Source organism: Lolium perenne, chromosome 6 (genome assembly GCF_019359855.2).
Source record: "Lolium perenne isolate Kyuss_39 chromosome 6, Kyuss_2.0, whole genome shotgun sequence".
Taxonomy (NCBI): Eukaryota; Viridiplantae; Streptophyta; class Magnoliopsida; order Poales; family Poaceae; genus Lolium; species Lolium perenne.
The window spans coordinates 192079696-192096334 of NC_067249.2; the positions used below are offsets into that span (position 1 = coordinate 192079696).

At 41.0% G+C, this 16639-nt stretch overlaps 1 protein-coding gene and 2 long non-coding RNA genes across 4 annotated transcripts; 1 reads left to right on the forward strand and 2 right to left on the reverse strand.

Moving 5' to 3' along the window:
• The first annotated feature begins 275 nt into the window (after window positions 1–275).
• Window positions 276–3774, forward strand: LOC127306607 (uncharacterized). Its single transcript, XR_007854741.2, has 3 exons — window positions 276–403; window positions 504–642; window positions 3577–3774. It is a non-coding gene; the product is annotated as an uncharacterized lncRNA (long non-coding RNA).
• A 740-nt stretch (window positions 3775–4514) lies between these two features.
• Window positions 4515–12698, reverse strand: LOC127306605 (uncharacterized). 2 transcript variants are annotated; one of them, XR_011747521.1, is made up of 8 exons: window positions 11677–12698; window positions 10043–10110; window positions 8914–8974; window positions 8654–8810; window positions 6451–7389; window positions 5669–5747; window positions 5273–5405; window positions 4515–4840 (listed from the first exon to the last, which is right to left on the reverse strand). It is a non-coding gene; the product is annotated as an uncharacterized lncRNA (long non-coding RNA). The 2 variants fall into 2 exon arrangements; XR_011747520.1 differs by having other exon boundaries at window positions 5669–7389.
• Window positions 12699–15267: 2569 nt separating this feature from the next.
• On the reverse strand, window positions 15268–16060 carry LOC127306603 (pathogenesis-related protein 1). The gene is made up of 2 exons (XM_051337271.2): window positions 15799–16060; window positions 15268–15724 (listed from the first exon to the last, which is right to left on the reverse strand). The coding sequence occupies exons 1-2, from the start codon at window positions 15983–15985 to the stop codon at window positions 15453–15455; spliced, it is 459 nt and encodes a 152-aa protein (XP_051193231.1). The 5' UTR covers window positions 15986–16060; the 3' UTR covers window positions 15268–15452.
• Window positions 16061–16639: the final 579 nt, after the last annotated feature.

Consider the following 16639-nt stretch of genomic DNA (forward strand, 5'->3'; position numbering starts at 1 on the left):
GCTGCTGGATGGGTATATATAGGGGAGGGGCTTTAGTCCCGGTTGGCCTGGCCAACCGCGACTAAAGGCCTTCGGGCACCTTTAGTCGCGGTTGGCCTGGCCAACCGCGACTAAAGACCCCCCACGTGCACCGGCTGGCCACCGAGCGCCCTGGGCCCAGGCCTTTGGTCGCGGTTCTCCTCCCGAACCGCGACTAAAGGTACCATTTGTCGCGGATCCTGCAGCATCGCGACTTATGGGGCTCACCCGAAGCCTGTTTTTCCACCAGTGATAGTGTGCGTGAGCTTATGGGTGTTGGACCGGCACTGATCGCTCCACCGGGTTCCCCAATGGTTTGGACTTGAGCCAGGTGAAGGCCCGGGAGATGAAGATGATGTCAACATTGTGTCTCGTGAAAATGATGGTGAGCAATTGGTTGAATAAGGGAACAATTTTAATTTATATTGCGATCATACTTCATATGTTCAAGTCACATGAGTATATACTTTTGTTTTGAATTGCAGCAACTACTTTCTCCACCTACAGATATGAGGGATTGCACACTTATTATTGGGGATGATGGCATTCTGACTGACTTTCACAAACTTGTTCCAGATATGCCAAATCGGATATCCCTTTGAATTGGATAAGTTCTAGATGGAGGTAATGTACTCAGTAGCACCTGTACATTTTATCCAAATATATGAAGTTTTGTATGCGACGAGCATGTAGCGTGCTATGTTGTCCAAGAGCATGAACCACATTTGTTTAATACGAAGTTCAGTAGGCACAAACCATACTACATGCCTCTGTAGTGGTCCATGCACCGGTGAATCGCTGATAGTGTGGTATTATATCTCTGCTTTGACAGTCTACAGTCTACACTCTTGCCTGGTAAATTAAATGGAAAACATTCATTTGCAACTCACCTAGCAGCTATATGTAATGATTTTTGAATTTGTATTTTGGTATTAGTTAGGATGGCAAACTTTTTCTTTATGCATGGCAGCTATCAACATTGACCAACTTTTCATGCTTGATGCAAAGAATTTGAATACGTTTCTTTACTACTTCCTCTGTTCCAAATTAGGTGTATCAGATTTATCTAGATATGCATGTATCTATTTGCGTTTTAGTTGGTAGATACATGTAAATATAGACAAATCTGCAACCCTTAATTTGGAACTGAAGGAGTACTAGAAAAAAAAACGAAAACATGAGTTATTAAAGCATTTCCAAGATGGACCAAAGTTTAAAATGTCGTCCACAAGGATACCACAGCGATCTATATTTATAGACGGAGGGAGTAAGAAGTAATTCATATGTTCCTGTGTGTAGAGTACAATTTCTCGAAAAAAAGCTTTATGTAAGCTAGGGACACTTGAAATAATATCTCTGTATAGGCTACATTTGTTAAATCTTATCCGGTTTATGTCAAGCTTCCATTTCCCATTTGCAGATGTCAACAAACAAAAGTTGATAGTTTGATCGCATGTTTCCAATCTCCCTGACTCAAAGCGAACGATGAATCTGTTTTCCCCTATATCCTTGGCGTACATGACGATCTTCCTTGGCGTACATGATGATCTTCCTTTGCGTACATGCCTTGTCCTCTCGAGGGCGCCTATGACGATCTTCCTTGGCGTACATGCCTTGCCCACCACCACCCACTTCGGCTTCGGTATGGGAACAGATCCGACGTCCTTGATCACGATCCCCCACACCTCCTTATCAGTTAGCACCAGATCGCCCAGCCTTGCCGACAAGGTTGCAGACAGTTCCTCGGAACCTTTTTCCGGCGAATGAGACTGTGCCCTGGACCCAGAGCCGCTCCCCGCCGACCTTTAGCTTGAGGACGCCATGAAACCCCGCCTCCCCTGTGCTGGGAATCAACACAGAGAGATGATCCGCAACGATTAATTGCCGGAGAGAGGACCACGCTGCCGTGATCTCGCTCCGCTGCCGATGAACAATCACCCCCAAGAGAGAAACCCCAGCATGTCGCACGATCACTTCTCGATCGCCCTAAGCGAAACTCTCGCCCGTGGTGGACCCTCCCAGTACACGTGTATGCAGGGCATTTATTTTCATGTTTAAATGACATTACTAGATTTTTTATGAGATTCTGCATAGCTTTGGTTTTCAGCTGTCACTGTTGTCTAAACCTTGTTTTGATAATCAAGCAACTTATGCAAGACTGTTATTATTAATTCACTACCGTTTCACCAAACTAGTATTGTGACATCTGTATCTCTGTTGACAGTTGTTATTGTCTGTTCACGAACTTTTTTGTAGCTGAAATTGAGCATTGATTTAGTTAAATGCTAGTACTATGTGTATACTTGTTAGAGCTTTGAGATCAATTTGGTAATGGTCAGTATAATGTTTTTAGCTTAAATGGCTTTTACAGTTCTCTCTATGCAACATCAGCCCATCTCCTTTTGACTAAACTATGCATTTTTTCCATTATCAAGTTTTGTGTCGTTAACATAAACTAAAAAGTCAGCATGTTATATAAAATAGAAAGTACACACCTTGATTTTATTTGTAATATTCCAGTAGAAGAGTAAAGTTGAAATTGAAATCCAGGGGGCTATTAATTATTTTTTGGAAAATGTTCAACATGGGAGGCAAAAGAATCTGAATGTGAGTTTAAAAAGATTGATGCGTGCTGTATTAGCTGGCACATTCGTAGGTGTGTGTCAGTTATCCATGACCACATGTACTGATGTACATACTGCTGCCTAAGTGCCGTATGGATACACCTGCGTTTGATACCCATGGTACTTTGTTGTGAAAGCCAATCATTTCAAAGATCCAGTTTAGATCCTTTGAGATTACCTATGTTTAGTTCAATGCCTCACTGATTGACATTGTAAGATAAAAGATCGGCTAAAAACTGATAAGTTTGCATTCATATGATTGTACCACCATTGTTTGAAACACTGGAGTTGTTACTGGACAAGGAATCCTGCATATCTTTTCAAATTCACTTTCCATTACATAGAGATAGAAGCGAGAAGGGATGTTTCCTTCCTCCGTATTTTTAATATTTCCAACCAGGGTTATGCATACAAGCCCTAGTTGATATCGCTGGTTTGTTAGAATAGTATGATACTGAATGCCTGATCTAATCACTAACATATATTCTTTTATATCTAACATAAATAGGCTATATATTATGTCAACAAGGGGGGGGGGGGGGGGGGGGGGAAAAAACTTTGTGGCAGCCCATATGTCAACAGGAATGACAGTTGTTGCAGAGTATGCCTTTGCTTTAGCAACAAAAGTATGCCTGACTTCACTGGATTTTTTATGTAAACTACGCTTCTTATTTACTCTGTTATTTGCGGTCAGCAATCTGCTTGAGCTAGAGAACTTACTGGAATACTTTATAGTTGCTTCGAAAATCCTGATACATGTACCCTTTTACTTTTTTTCAGTAGATTGATGTCTAAGTATTAGATACTTTCATACAGTACTTCTCTATGTACTGTACCAGTCTATTCAAACCGTCGCAAATAACATGTATTGATATGTCTTGATAAAAAGAATGCAAGTGTGGACACTGTGATAATAGACAGTGTTATTATGCAGCATTGCACAAGGGCTGTCTGTACTGCTCCCATTGCCACTATCAGCAACCACAAATACAGAGATTTCTGCGGGAAGTTTGTTGTGAGACTTCTTACTGGAGACGTTAGCATCAGACCCGAGGCAACTTGCTTAACTATGACAACAAAAATATTTTGCGCAATGCTCCACAGTGGTGCTGATATTATACGGGATACTCAATAGGTATGCCACTTCATTTCTGATTTTTCATAGTGTAACATGCTCTGTTTTTCACTTTTCACTTCACATTTTGTAATCTTATTAAGGGTGGTTCATGTACGCCTGGAGAGAGGAAACAAGCGCTTTAAATAGATGAAACACGCGTTGGTGAAGCTAGGTCCGTGAAGTTTTTTCAAATGTTTAGTTGAAGGGACGAATGCGTGTACAAATTAATGGAGGAATTAATGAAAAGAGAAGAATGGGCGTCCAGATAAAAAGCAAAAAATGAGTAAGGGCATCCAACGCGAATATAGGTACTAGCACATTTTCCTAGTTCCGAGATGTGTAAGGATGCATCCAATGCGAATAAATATGTGCATGCTGTGCGGCCATGAGTGCCTCCAAGAGAGCTTGCAACTTGCAAGTGCAAGCGCGGGATGGTGACATGCCACAGCGCCAGCAGCGCCGAAAGCATACATGTTCAATTTTCTTGCTTCGAGTCTCGTGATGAGGCCATGCATGCTGTTCAGTGATGAGTAGTAGGTGGTGTAGCCACCTATAGCTTAATTTCGAATTGAGGAAATGCCACAGGATGGACTGCCATCGGTTTGGCTGAGCTATTGCTGTGGAGTGACCTTGATCGACCCATGTGGACCAGCAGCCAGCTGCAGTATTGTGGGCCAGAGGCATTAATTGCTCAGGGCAGAACGAGAATTAGAGCTACTAGATTTAGATGTGCGCCTTGGCGCACGATCCCGTGAAGTTCGTGTATAAGTTGGAAAATGATACTAATTTTCGTATGCTTACGAAAATGTAGTGATGATCATTCTGTAATACACTTAAAAATAAATGAGAAAAACTCTACAATTTTAAGATATTAATGGATCTTTTCTTTTGTTTTCTGGTAGTACATCAACACAACTCACTGGACGTTGCTCATATTAAGACCCCTCTCCCTCCAGGTTCGTACATAAGATCCATCAAGGCGGATTAATAATTAGCAAGTCCAAATAGAATAGATCCTCCTTTTGTCACCTGCTATGACAAGAATTGCAGTATGGCATATACTACTTCTGATTCGTTGTCCCTGTCAAAGAAAAGGCACAGACATTTAATTGGGAATTACAAAGTTACTAATAAATGAAGAAGAAAAGAAAAATCCGACAGATGACCAAGAGAACAATATGCATTGGACCGAGAATGATCCAGCTAAATACAGTTGATACCACATAATATGGGATTTTTCTTAACTGCAAATAAGGCTTAGTTGTATTACCTCACTATAGGACACACCTCACATAGTTAATACATTCAGTACATTAACTTTTATACATACTCATACAAAAAGCCAGTAGTCTGGGTGACTAACTTAACCAATATGCATGGACATTATAAACTACAATTAGAAAGACATGTGCATAGGTTTGAATTAAATAGAATATATGATCTAACATAACTATAAGACATTAACATAAGTGAATGATTCTCCAAGATTAAAATGTTTACGGAGAATACGCACCAAAAGAGAAATAATGATATATCATCATCATCTTCATTAATTTGATCCTTGAGGACAGCCATGCGGTTTCCTTAAGCGCCCATCAATATAAAGCACATTTTCTTATGGGCAGTATATCCAACGAACACCCATGCTAAAGAAGCAACATGATATCACGTAGTTTTCATTATGAAGGAAAACATACACATAACTAAAACAATAAATCCAAAACCAAATTAAAAGTAAGCACCATTATCTCTAAAATGAATTAGCTGTGATGAGATGGGAACAAAGGAGAAACAACCTTTACCTGAACATAACTGTTACAGATATGATAGAATGAGAAAAGGAGGCATCTCCAAATTAAATCCATACGCGAAGAACAATACAGAGATGAAGCAAAGGCAAGGTAGTCACCTCTAAAGAAGTAGTAGAGGAAAATCTACAATCTGTATGTTTGCCCATATGGCTATTATAATGCACGGGCCCCTCCAACCTGCAGGTTGTGGGTATCACAAAAATAAAACACCCCTCAACAATAAAGTTGTTAAGATACACAATGCTTAGTAGCTGCAGATAGAACATGAGACTACTGAACAAAGTGAAACCAAGCAATGCAGCAAATTTCCCAAAGTGGGGTATATACTGTAATGTCTAACGATGGTGCATCCAACGAGCCTTTTAGAGATAATAAAAATTCTTCTTTTCAGCAAGGATAAATGGGAGAGTAGAGAAATCAAGTACAAAGTTATTTCTCCAGGATAAAGAAGATAGACAGGGAAGTAGAGAAATCAAGTAAGATGAATTATCTTTCAGGAATAAGAAAATAAAAGACTACAAAAATAAATGTTTCAAGCCTAACCAAAGATAAAATGATGTATCTATGTATATTCAAAGATAAAATAATGAATCTATCTATACGGATTATTTTTTAAATGAACACTTCAAGTCTTTAGCAATTTTTTTTAGTGCTTCTTGAAAACCATGATATACTGTAATTTTTGTACTCCAAAATCTTAAAATTTTCTCACAGGTTTTACAGTTTGATCCTTCATTGACTAAGAAGGAACTCAGAGTCTTAAAGAATGTTGATGTAAATGGTTGCTATAATACTTTCTATCTTTCTTATCCACAGATTATTCTAGGAACAAAAATAATGAACTTTGCATCAACAGACAAATAGAAGCAACGTGACATACCTCATTTAAAACTCGGGTTACCCTAGCCAAACACAATGCCACGTGAGGCGGTGCAGGGCCCAGGAAAGACTTTATGCCATATAGAAAAGAGTACTAATTGTGTAAACAAAAGCACTGCTCACCAAAACTGTGTACAAACTAAATGTTGTAGCTCAGTCTAACAACAAATAAAAAGTTATTGGAAAGAGGGACATGGGTCTACTTTGAGCCACTGGACAAAGTAGGCTAAAATGTAAATATATGTGGAACCAAAGTAACTACGAAGCAAGTTGAATTTGTAGTCAGCCAAATTATATTCATAAATAGCCGCTCTGTCTTTTTATGGTCATCTCCCTTGGCTTAGTTCACACATTAAATAAGAAATTATTGTGTTATTTTTGCAACTCACACATATCATTTGCTGGCAAAATTGTTAAGCCAAATTTTCTAGGAAATTAGTACCTATTGAGGATCGGCTTATATATATTAACTAATAGCGGAGCTGCTTGTTATAACCAAACCAGGCCTTAGGTATGATAGTACATAAACACACCTGAACGACAACCTATCTTTTATCAAGAACTTGCTCATGATTGATTTCCTTTTTTTGGAAGATCAAAAACAAACCAACAGGGGAAGGAACCCCTGTTATAAAGATAGGTGGTGAGTCTCGAATTTTAAAAAGCACTGAAGCACATTACAATGAAAAAAAACTTTCAGCTTCACAGCGTTCATTTTTAATGTTGCGGTACTTGTCATCCAATTTTATAATCATTGTACCTTATTAATTGTGTAGAAATTAAAGAAGGCAAACACTTCAAAAAAATTTCATTGTACACAAAAAAGCATCTTACCTGTATTAGATAAATGTCATAGATATTATACCTGACACATGCAGGGTTGGCCCTATAGTTCTGATCACTGATGGTCTTCACCAGATAATGGTATAGCCCTTCAAACCTAAAACCATGTCATAAACTTATCAATACGTATCACACAATAGGTGATCCAGGAGACAAGCATGAGAGGAAAATTATGTGATGAGGCATGGCCCAACTTTTATCGCTAGCAAGCTTGGGGATGTATATATCAACCTTGCAGAATTTTGATGTGTCCTTAGCAAATGAAAGGAAGTAAACAAAGGCGGAGAAACACATTTGATAATGGATTTGTTAGAAGTCGACTGGGAAGTTCACTGGTAAACATTGAGTTATACAAATAAAACCAAAGTAAAGAACCTGGTTGATACATATATCTCAGTGTTCTTATGTAGGAGTAGGTTAACTCAAGTGGGTAGTAAGCAGTAGTGGCAGTGCATATCTGATAGAATGTAGGTACATTATTACAAGGTGCAAAATCTACTTGAAAGATAAAAAACAGAGTACTAAGTATTCTGTTTTCTATAGATCAAGATGACCCTTGTAATATAAATGAAGGTTTGTGCTTTTAGTACTCACTCCTTCGAACAAAGGATGTCTCAATTCAGTCTAAATTTGAATGTACCTAGATGCGATTTAGACGAAGTTGAGACATCCTTTATTGGGCAGAGGAAGTATATATCTTGTAGTCAGATCAATGTATGAAATCGGAGCAGCAAATGAATCTAACAGGGGCCGATATTGCAGCCCCGTCTTCTCAGGCAGACCCATCATCAGATTGAGGTTCTACACAGCCTAGCTAGGTGCTCCCTTCACAAGATTGTCTATCTTGTAGCGATCAAGAAATAATGATTTGGCATCTTTTAGTCTGCAACATTATTTGCTATTGTTTGAGCAACTTAAAGACACTCGCGATAGAGATGATGGCCCTTCCAGGAATTCAGTCCTCAAAGACATTCACGAAGCAGTTACATGACGTGTGTGTGAGGAACATCGCTACCATTTAATAGCTTGACAAATTCTACACCCTGAGAACTGAGAAGATGCACCGGCAGATTGTTATGATGCTAACCAGAGTAATGGTGGTCCTCTCAAAACTATGGCTCCCTGTAGACATATAATTTAACCCACTTGATCAAACAAACAAACCTCGTATGTAGGCTTGAGATGTTGATACAAATCATTCACTCCTGGTGCCATTTCAACAAACATGGTCATCCCACGTTTCTATACATTATACGTATAAAAGAAGTGATTTAGCAACAGCATTCGACACATTTATTATGCTTTTAGTGAAGCACACAGTAAACTGTAGAACCAGTAGTTATCTCTGAATATATGCTTACCATGCCTTTAGTGAAGATCTTCTCACCATGCAGGAGTTATCTCTGTAGAACCAGGAGTTAGCTGTGAATGAACATGGGGTGAAGCCTTTTATTCCATAAGCATAAATACCGAGTTTTATCTATCTTGGTGCAAATATTGCTTCCTTAGCTCGGTGTCCTAAAGAAATGCAGGTGACAGGGAGAAAATTGGCTAACAATTTAGCATTACAAACTTATATTTCAAAGTCATAGCACCTGCAAAATATACAAAATATACAGACCTGCCCCAGTAACCATAGATTTTGCATCTATTATAATGCTGCTCAGCTTGATCAGTTTCGCCTGCAATGCAAAAATAAAATATGGTAAGAACTTATATGCTAAAAAGATTATTAATGTGATGACATTTCTTTAGTGTACATAAAGGAGTGGGATCGGCAGGAAACAACATAACCAAAAAACCTGTAGCGAACCACAGCAGGAGAATTATTTAAACGCGGTCACAACAGAAGGTCCGTTCTGAAGATAAAGGAGCAGTAACCAACAACACAAGTATAAGGTAGACAGAGGACTATGTTTTTCGACACGACGGCATCACAAGTCGAGAGTCCATAGTAGAAGGCTTGTTCAGAAGAGGATAACTTTGAACAACCAAATCAGATGTGGAAGAATGCAGGCACAGTAACATAGAGACAAGAGATGGGTAGTAAAGCATTCTCTTACACATAACCAACAAGTGAATAGTTCCTAAAACAATGAACCCGGCGAAAAAAGGATGCTACATGCTACAGACTGAAGATATTAGCTGATTACTCGTCAGTTGACAACACATTAACTCAGCAAGAGGATCTACACAACCAGTAGCAGCAACAGGAGACACAACACCACTCATCCGAACTACCGACACTGCAAGGACAACAGCAGAACGTGCAAGGTCCCTATAGGCCTGCATACCCTCGTAGTTGAAATCACGGATCACAAACCCATACAAACGCTGTAAGAAGTGAATGGCTTGCAAGGCCGATTCCTCAAATGGACACGATGAACCAGACGACGTAACAGACCACAAAAAAAAACGGGCCGGCACGACTCCCTCGTGGACAACAACAGTCTTAGGCTCCACGCCTCCAAGGACGGAACCATCGCCGCCCACCTCACGCAGGTAGGCATGGTACGACAACCGACAGCGGGAAGCAACCAACTCCAACAAATGCAGAGGGGAATAGGAGACGACGAACATCCTGTGGCACAAAGTACGTAAATGCAAGGAGACACACACGAAAGTAAAGGAAAAACCCAGAGGGCACACTTTTATCAGGAACGTGGCAGTAGAGTTCAGTAACAAAAATAAGATGCATGTACATAAAAGAGATAAACACAATGGGCGGATGAGGCGGCAGAGATCAATACCTGACAAACAAGGACTCCCAGCAACAACTCACGTACGGTTCCAAGAACAGCTCACAGCAGCAAATAACCTGAAGCACACAAGAATGGTGAACAATCAGACGGTAAGAATATTGCACATCCGTGGTACTTCAGAAGTATACCATGGCTATTGTATAAGCTTTCTTTTGATTGCATCTTAAATAAGCTAAATGTTATTCTTAGATGGCACACAAACCAAGTGAAGGTGGGTAAATATTTCAGGACATTCAGGTCTGGGCCTTTCATGACATTTGACTAACAAGCTTCTTCAAGGTGAACCTAACAGTATACGACAGCTGAGACACACACACACACGTTGGGTACTTCAGTGTTTTTTCCTTGGCCTGAGCCTGTGGTTTAATTTGTTGCTGAACCAAAGGTAGCACCAAAAATGAAGTGGTACTTCTGAATAACTGTCACAGAAAAGCAAGCACTGAAGCATATACATAGAAGTAAGGCATTTTCCAGGTTTGGTACTGCCTAACAGAGGTCTGCATATTTATTTGTGGAAAAATCCCATCAACCCATATGGAAATTTAGTTTCCAACACCTATGACGTATACTTTATGCCAGATTACGGAGACTTGCATCCCCTTATGGACGTACTTCCTGATGAGGAAGTATTAGCAAATTGATGCAAGTATTAGCGATGTTTCTCTCCAGAGACAACAACTCAGAGTACAGCTCAGGTAAGTAGGCAATGCTCAGCCATCTCCATATTCAGAAAGAGCCTTAGTAAATATAGAAAAAGAAGCAATAAAGGTATTTGCACATGCTGAGTTCTTTTATTATTTAAATGTGTGGATTTTCTGTGCTATTTGTTCAACCATTATCTACCCTTGATACATTGTCTTAGTACCATTAATTTAGTACCATTAATTGGCAGACTGCAAATTGTGGAATTAGGCCAGATTTGATGTTTACATAACTATTAATATATGACCAACTGCAGCTCAGTAAGCTACCAAGTCAAAGAACATGTGGTGTATGTAGCATTCATTTATACCTTATACTTTAAAGGTGCACGAAGATAAACACATGCAGGCCATTCAATTGAATTAGTTGGTAGTAGATCCCTGTAAATTATTTTATCTTGAAATTCTCCTTATTTCTACACTGTCATGTTAATATAATTTGTCTTTCTAAATACAGGCTAAAGAGATCCACAACATCCCCTTACAAAAAAACCGAGTAATAAACTAAACCATCATCGTTGCTGAATGGCTGTTTTGCTAACCATACAGGAACATGATAAAAATCTGAATGTACATGTTGTGCTGTTGAATGGTGTTCAGTAAATCCTTAATATAGCACTTCACAAACCAAATAGAGCACAATTTCTTTCTGAAAACTGTAGATGCACACCTTAAGGTATGCACCAGGCAGCTAGAAGGAGAGGAGACGAGCCCTCTCTTCGTACAGGACTTTCTATCCTCCACGCAACATGATGGAAACTAAGATAAGATATGGGTTGCTCCCTGGGTACAATGTATTATGGAGGTTTCTTTTTGTCTGATTCAGCACACGCACTCATGGTTTGTTGGATCTACCGATGCACCCGTACACGGCCGATCTGGAACAACCGTACAGAGGAGGATGGAACAGAGGGCACTCACCGACAGTACAGGCGAGCAGAAATCCAACAGATGCAGCCGCTCAACCCCACGCGGCAATCCCAGCGAGACGACGACCTGGAAAGGAAGAAACAAAATTCAAAGGAAACCACGTCAGGCGTAAGAGGCGAAGATAGGATAATAAAGAAGAGCAAAAACGAAATCTCTCCAGCGAATTGAAGAGGAATCGCAAGAAGGAAAGAAAACCAAATCCTGCCAGCGAATAGATCGAGATGAGGAAGGAAACATCTGGGGAAAAAAGAAACGGAAAGAAGAGGCCCGAATCAGGTGGCACGAAATTTTAAATATAAGGCTCGAGCAGAGCCCGGCTTTAAATTAATAAAGCCCCAACGGCAGCATTCATACATCATCCATACACGAACCAGACGCGACACGACAAGATGGAGGGATGCTCCACACAACCACCAGCACAGGTTACAAGACCTGGACCGCACAAGATACAAGGTAAGCGACCAAGATCACCAGATGGAGAGGCGACGCCCCAACGCCAAAGCCTGCCACCAGACTCCACTTGGCCCCAGAGGTGGCACGAAATCAATCTCGTCCGTTCCGATTCGTCCGCCCAGAGATCAGCCGCACCGCAGTACCAGTCGCCCCCTCTAGGAGGGGAAGGGGAAAAGGGACGGAGGTCACCTCAACCAAGCTCACGGCATAGCGCCGCCATGGAGCACGCATGCGGCCGCCGACGACGCTGAGTAAGCGGTTGACACGGGCGCGGCGGATCGACGGCGCAGCGACCGGGCGGACTAGGCGAGCAGGAGAGGACAGCGTGGGTGAAGGTAGAGCGGCGAGGGAGAAGTGAGGCGGATGGGCACGGGGGTCGACGCCGGCGCACTAAAAGGGCCTCTCTCCCAGGCAGAGCTCCTCCGCGAATGTCGTGCCGACAGCGGCCGAGCGCACTCACCGGCCGAAACGACGCGGGAGGAAATGTCGAATCTACCCTCGGTAGTGGAGATATTTTGACGGGCCAACAACAAGCTGGACGGAAACAAATCCCACCCGCATCAACCGACAGACGGGCCCGGACGATGGTGGGGTTCACAAGCAGAGTGAGGTGGATAGACCACTGCCGTTGCATTGCTGTACAATTCATTTTATCGAATAAGTCTTATATTTCCTACAAAAGTCAAGTTTTTAGAAAAAAAATAACATGTACAATTCAAAATCAACACCGTTAGATACATCATGAAATATATTTTCATATGATATCTATATAGTGTCATAGTTCTTGATAGTTTTTTTTTAAGTTTGATCAAACTTTGCTTTGCTTCACTTTTTTTTTAAAAAGGCCTTATTCAATGGAATGGAGGGAGTACTATTTCTCTTCTTTGACAATCTACAGTCTACACCTTTGCATTGTAAATTAACACGAATATAAAACATTCAGTTTAACTTACCAAGCAACTGTATGCCACAATTTGTAAATTTGTTTTAGAATTAGTTAGGATGGGAGAACTTTTCATTATGCATGGCAGCTATCATCGTTAACAAACTTGAAATTGTGTCTATCCATCCTCTTACGCCCTTCACATCCATATTGTGAAGGGCTTCAAGTTAATGTACTCTCTCCATCCTATGAAATTTGTCTAAACTTTATCAAAATTTGGATGTATCTAGACATTATTTAGCATCTAGATACGTCTAAATTTTGACAAAGTTCAGACAAGTTTTGTGGGATGGAGGGAGTATGATAAAAAAAATTGTGGACTAAAGACTCATAAGTTTGCATTCATATGATTTTACCACCATTGTTTGAAACACTGGAGTGGTTAATGGACAAGTAATCCTGCATATCTTTTAAATTCTCTTTCCATTACATAGAGATAGAAGCGAGAAGTGATGTTTCCTTCCTCCATATTTTTAATATTTCCAATCAAGGTTATGAATACATAGTATGATACTGAATGTCTGATCTAATCACTAACCTATATTCTTTATATCTACCATAAATAGGTTATATATTATGTCAAGAAGGGGGGATCAGTCATTGTGGCGGCCCATATGTCAGCAGGAAAGATAGTTGTTGCAGAGTATGCCTTTGCTATAGCAGCAAAAGTATGGCTGACTTCACTGGTTTTTTTTATGTATATTTTTTTGTAAACTACGGCCATTCATGCTTCTTATTTGCTCTGTTATTTGTGGTCAGTAATCTGCTTGAGCTACAGAAGTTACTAGAATACTTTATAGTTGCTTTGAGAATCCTGATACATGTACACTTTTACTTTTGTAAGTAGATTGATGTGTATCACATACTTTTTTACAGTACTTCTCTATGTACTGTACCAGTTTATTCAAACGGTCGCAAATAACATGTATTGATATGTCTTGATAAAAAGAATGCAAGTGTGGACACTGTGATAATAGACAGTGTTATTATGCAGCATTGCACTAGGGCTGTCTGTACTGCTCCCACTAAAACTACCAGCAATCACAAATACAGAGATTTTTGCGGGAAGTTTGATGTGAGACTTCTTACTGGAGATGCTGGCATCAGACCAGAGACAACTTGCTTAATTATGACAACAGAAATATTATGCTCAATGCTCCACAGTGGTACACGGGATAGGGATATTCAACGAGTATGCCACTGCATTTCTGTTTTTTCATAGTGTAACATGCTCTGTTTTTCACTTTCCACTTTACATTTTGTAATCTTATTAATGGTGGTTCATGTACCTGATATGTGATTGATGATGCAATCAGGGAACTTTGATGAAGTCCATCATGTCAATGATGCTGAGAGATGTGTAGTTTGGGAGGAAGTTATTAAATGCTCCCGAAGCACATCAACATTGTTCCCCTTTCAGCAACGGTATGGATTGATTGATTTAGTGACAACTGTAATTTTGTTATCACTTAATCCCTTTGCAATCACCCAAATATGGTATACACAGTACTGATGCTGAAACTTTTACTCTGGAATAGTTGAGTCATATCAATTATGCAATTATGGCATGTCCTTAATGTAGCATATAGCTCAAGAATCCTAGAACTATTTAGTTGCTTTTGGATCCTTAATTGATGATGAAAATCTGATGTGGGCATAGTTATGGCAAGATTTTTGATTGTGTATGTTTCATAGCATGCAATTATGGCCATATGATCCAGGGACCTAGATTATGTCATACATGTCTTGAGTAATAGATATTCCCTCATTTCGGAAATAAGTGACTCAACATTGTCTAGGTACGGATGTATCTACATGCATTTATGTGTGTAGATACATCCGTATCTAGATAAAGTTGAGTCACTTGTTTTCTAACAGAGGTGGTAGAACTTAGCGCAAGGCAGAAGAGTGAATTTATATGGCTTAATCCATATTTAACAGTTAATACCTTTTCTGCTTAGTTGATGATTTTGTGTTGGTCTTTCGAGTTCTTGACTATTCTTTCTCATTCTTGAAAGTGTTTTTTTTAAATCAACTAAAGAGCCTGTGCATTTTCTATATATTGCTAACTTTATGGCTGGAAAAAGCTACTAATTCCAAATAAGAGTGTCATGTATTTCACATACAGTACTTCCTTTTGTTCTTGTGCGAACCATGAGGGAGATACATAAGCAAGTGACAACAACTTCATACAAACCCACACTCCATTTTCTTTAAACCATTATTTATTTAACGGTTACAAATACTCGCGGTATTTTTAACTTAATAAGTCCACACCTGGCTTGATCTGTCATACCACCTTGAGGTTGGAGCAGTTTTATTCGATTGAAGAGAAAGCAACCATTATTATGTATGATCCCTCTTTATTGACTTAGTTGTACGCGTCCGGGTTGGCGATGAGGTAGGCCTCGGCAGTGTTGAACATCTCAGCGACAGAGTCCTTAGCCTTGAGCATCTTGTCCTTCCCCTCCCCGCCCTTGTACGTGCATTCCACCTTGGCCACACTCCCACCGTTGGCCGTTGGCTTCACCTTGACGTTAAACGTGGCCGTCTCAGTGCCGTCACACTCAATGGTATATTTGCACTCGCACTTGTCCACATCGAGGAACTCGACCTTCTTCTTCATGACGTTGAAGGGCATGGCTGCACCATCAATTGCGTGTTATGGTTTGAACATGTGTGCCAAACAGCAGGCGGCATATGTGTGGTATGCGTACCTGAGTTGCAGTTGTAGTGTCTGACGCTGCCGATGCCGCCATCTCCTTCAGCATGGTGGGCGCTGTCGAAGATGTGTGGGGCGAGCTTGGGTGCCAGATTGTGCCAGTCCATGACGCAGGCGCGGAACTTGCGCGACGCGGCCACCTTCGACTCAAGCTCCAGGGTCCAGCTGTTGGTGGAGGCCATTGCTATGATTATCGACTACAACTGGGTGCAGATGTGTGAGCTGAGATTATTGTACCTAGAGGAGAAATAATGTTTTGTGGTTTCCTGGAGAGAGGAAGCAAGCGCTTTAAATAGATGAAGCCTGAGTTGCATTATGTGCAAGGATGCATCCAATACTAATAAAGTTTCTTATCCTCTATAGGGTGATGTATACAATGCATCCGCGTGTAGCTTAGTTATAATTTGATGTGATGGCCGTGGACTCTCGCGCGCCGCGTGCTAGTAAACTATCTTACCATCTTGCTACTCTCCTCTACGAGTCGTCCGTCAAGTACCGGGTATTGTGGGATTTTTTCCCCTGAAAACTCGCTAGCACTAGTCATTTGGTGCAGTAGATGGAGCAGTCAGGGCATCTCCAACTGCGCGACCCAAACCGCGCCCGCGCGTCCGTTTGGGTCGAGCCGGACAAAAACGCGGCCCAACGCGGGGACGCACCGCAAAAGCGGACGGCCGCGGAGTCCGGAACGACGCAAACCCGGCCCAAATCTGGGCCGGGTTTGCGTGGCCGCGGATAGCACGCGGCGTCCTCGCGTGTCCGCCTCGTCCGCGTGGCTGGCCCACCTGTCGGTGCCCCAGTCCTATTAAATGTGGACTGGGGAAGGGGACTGTCCCTAT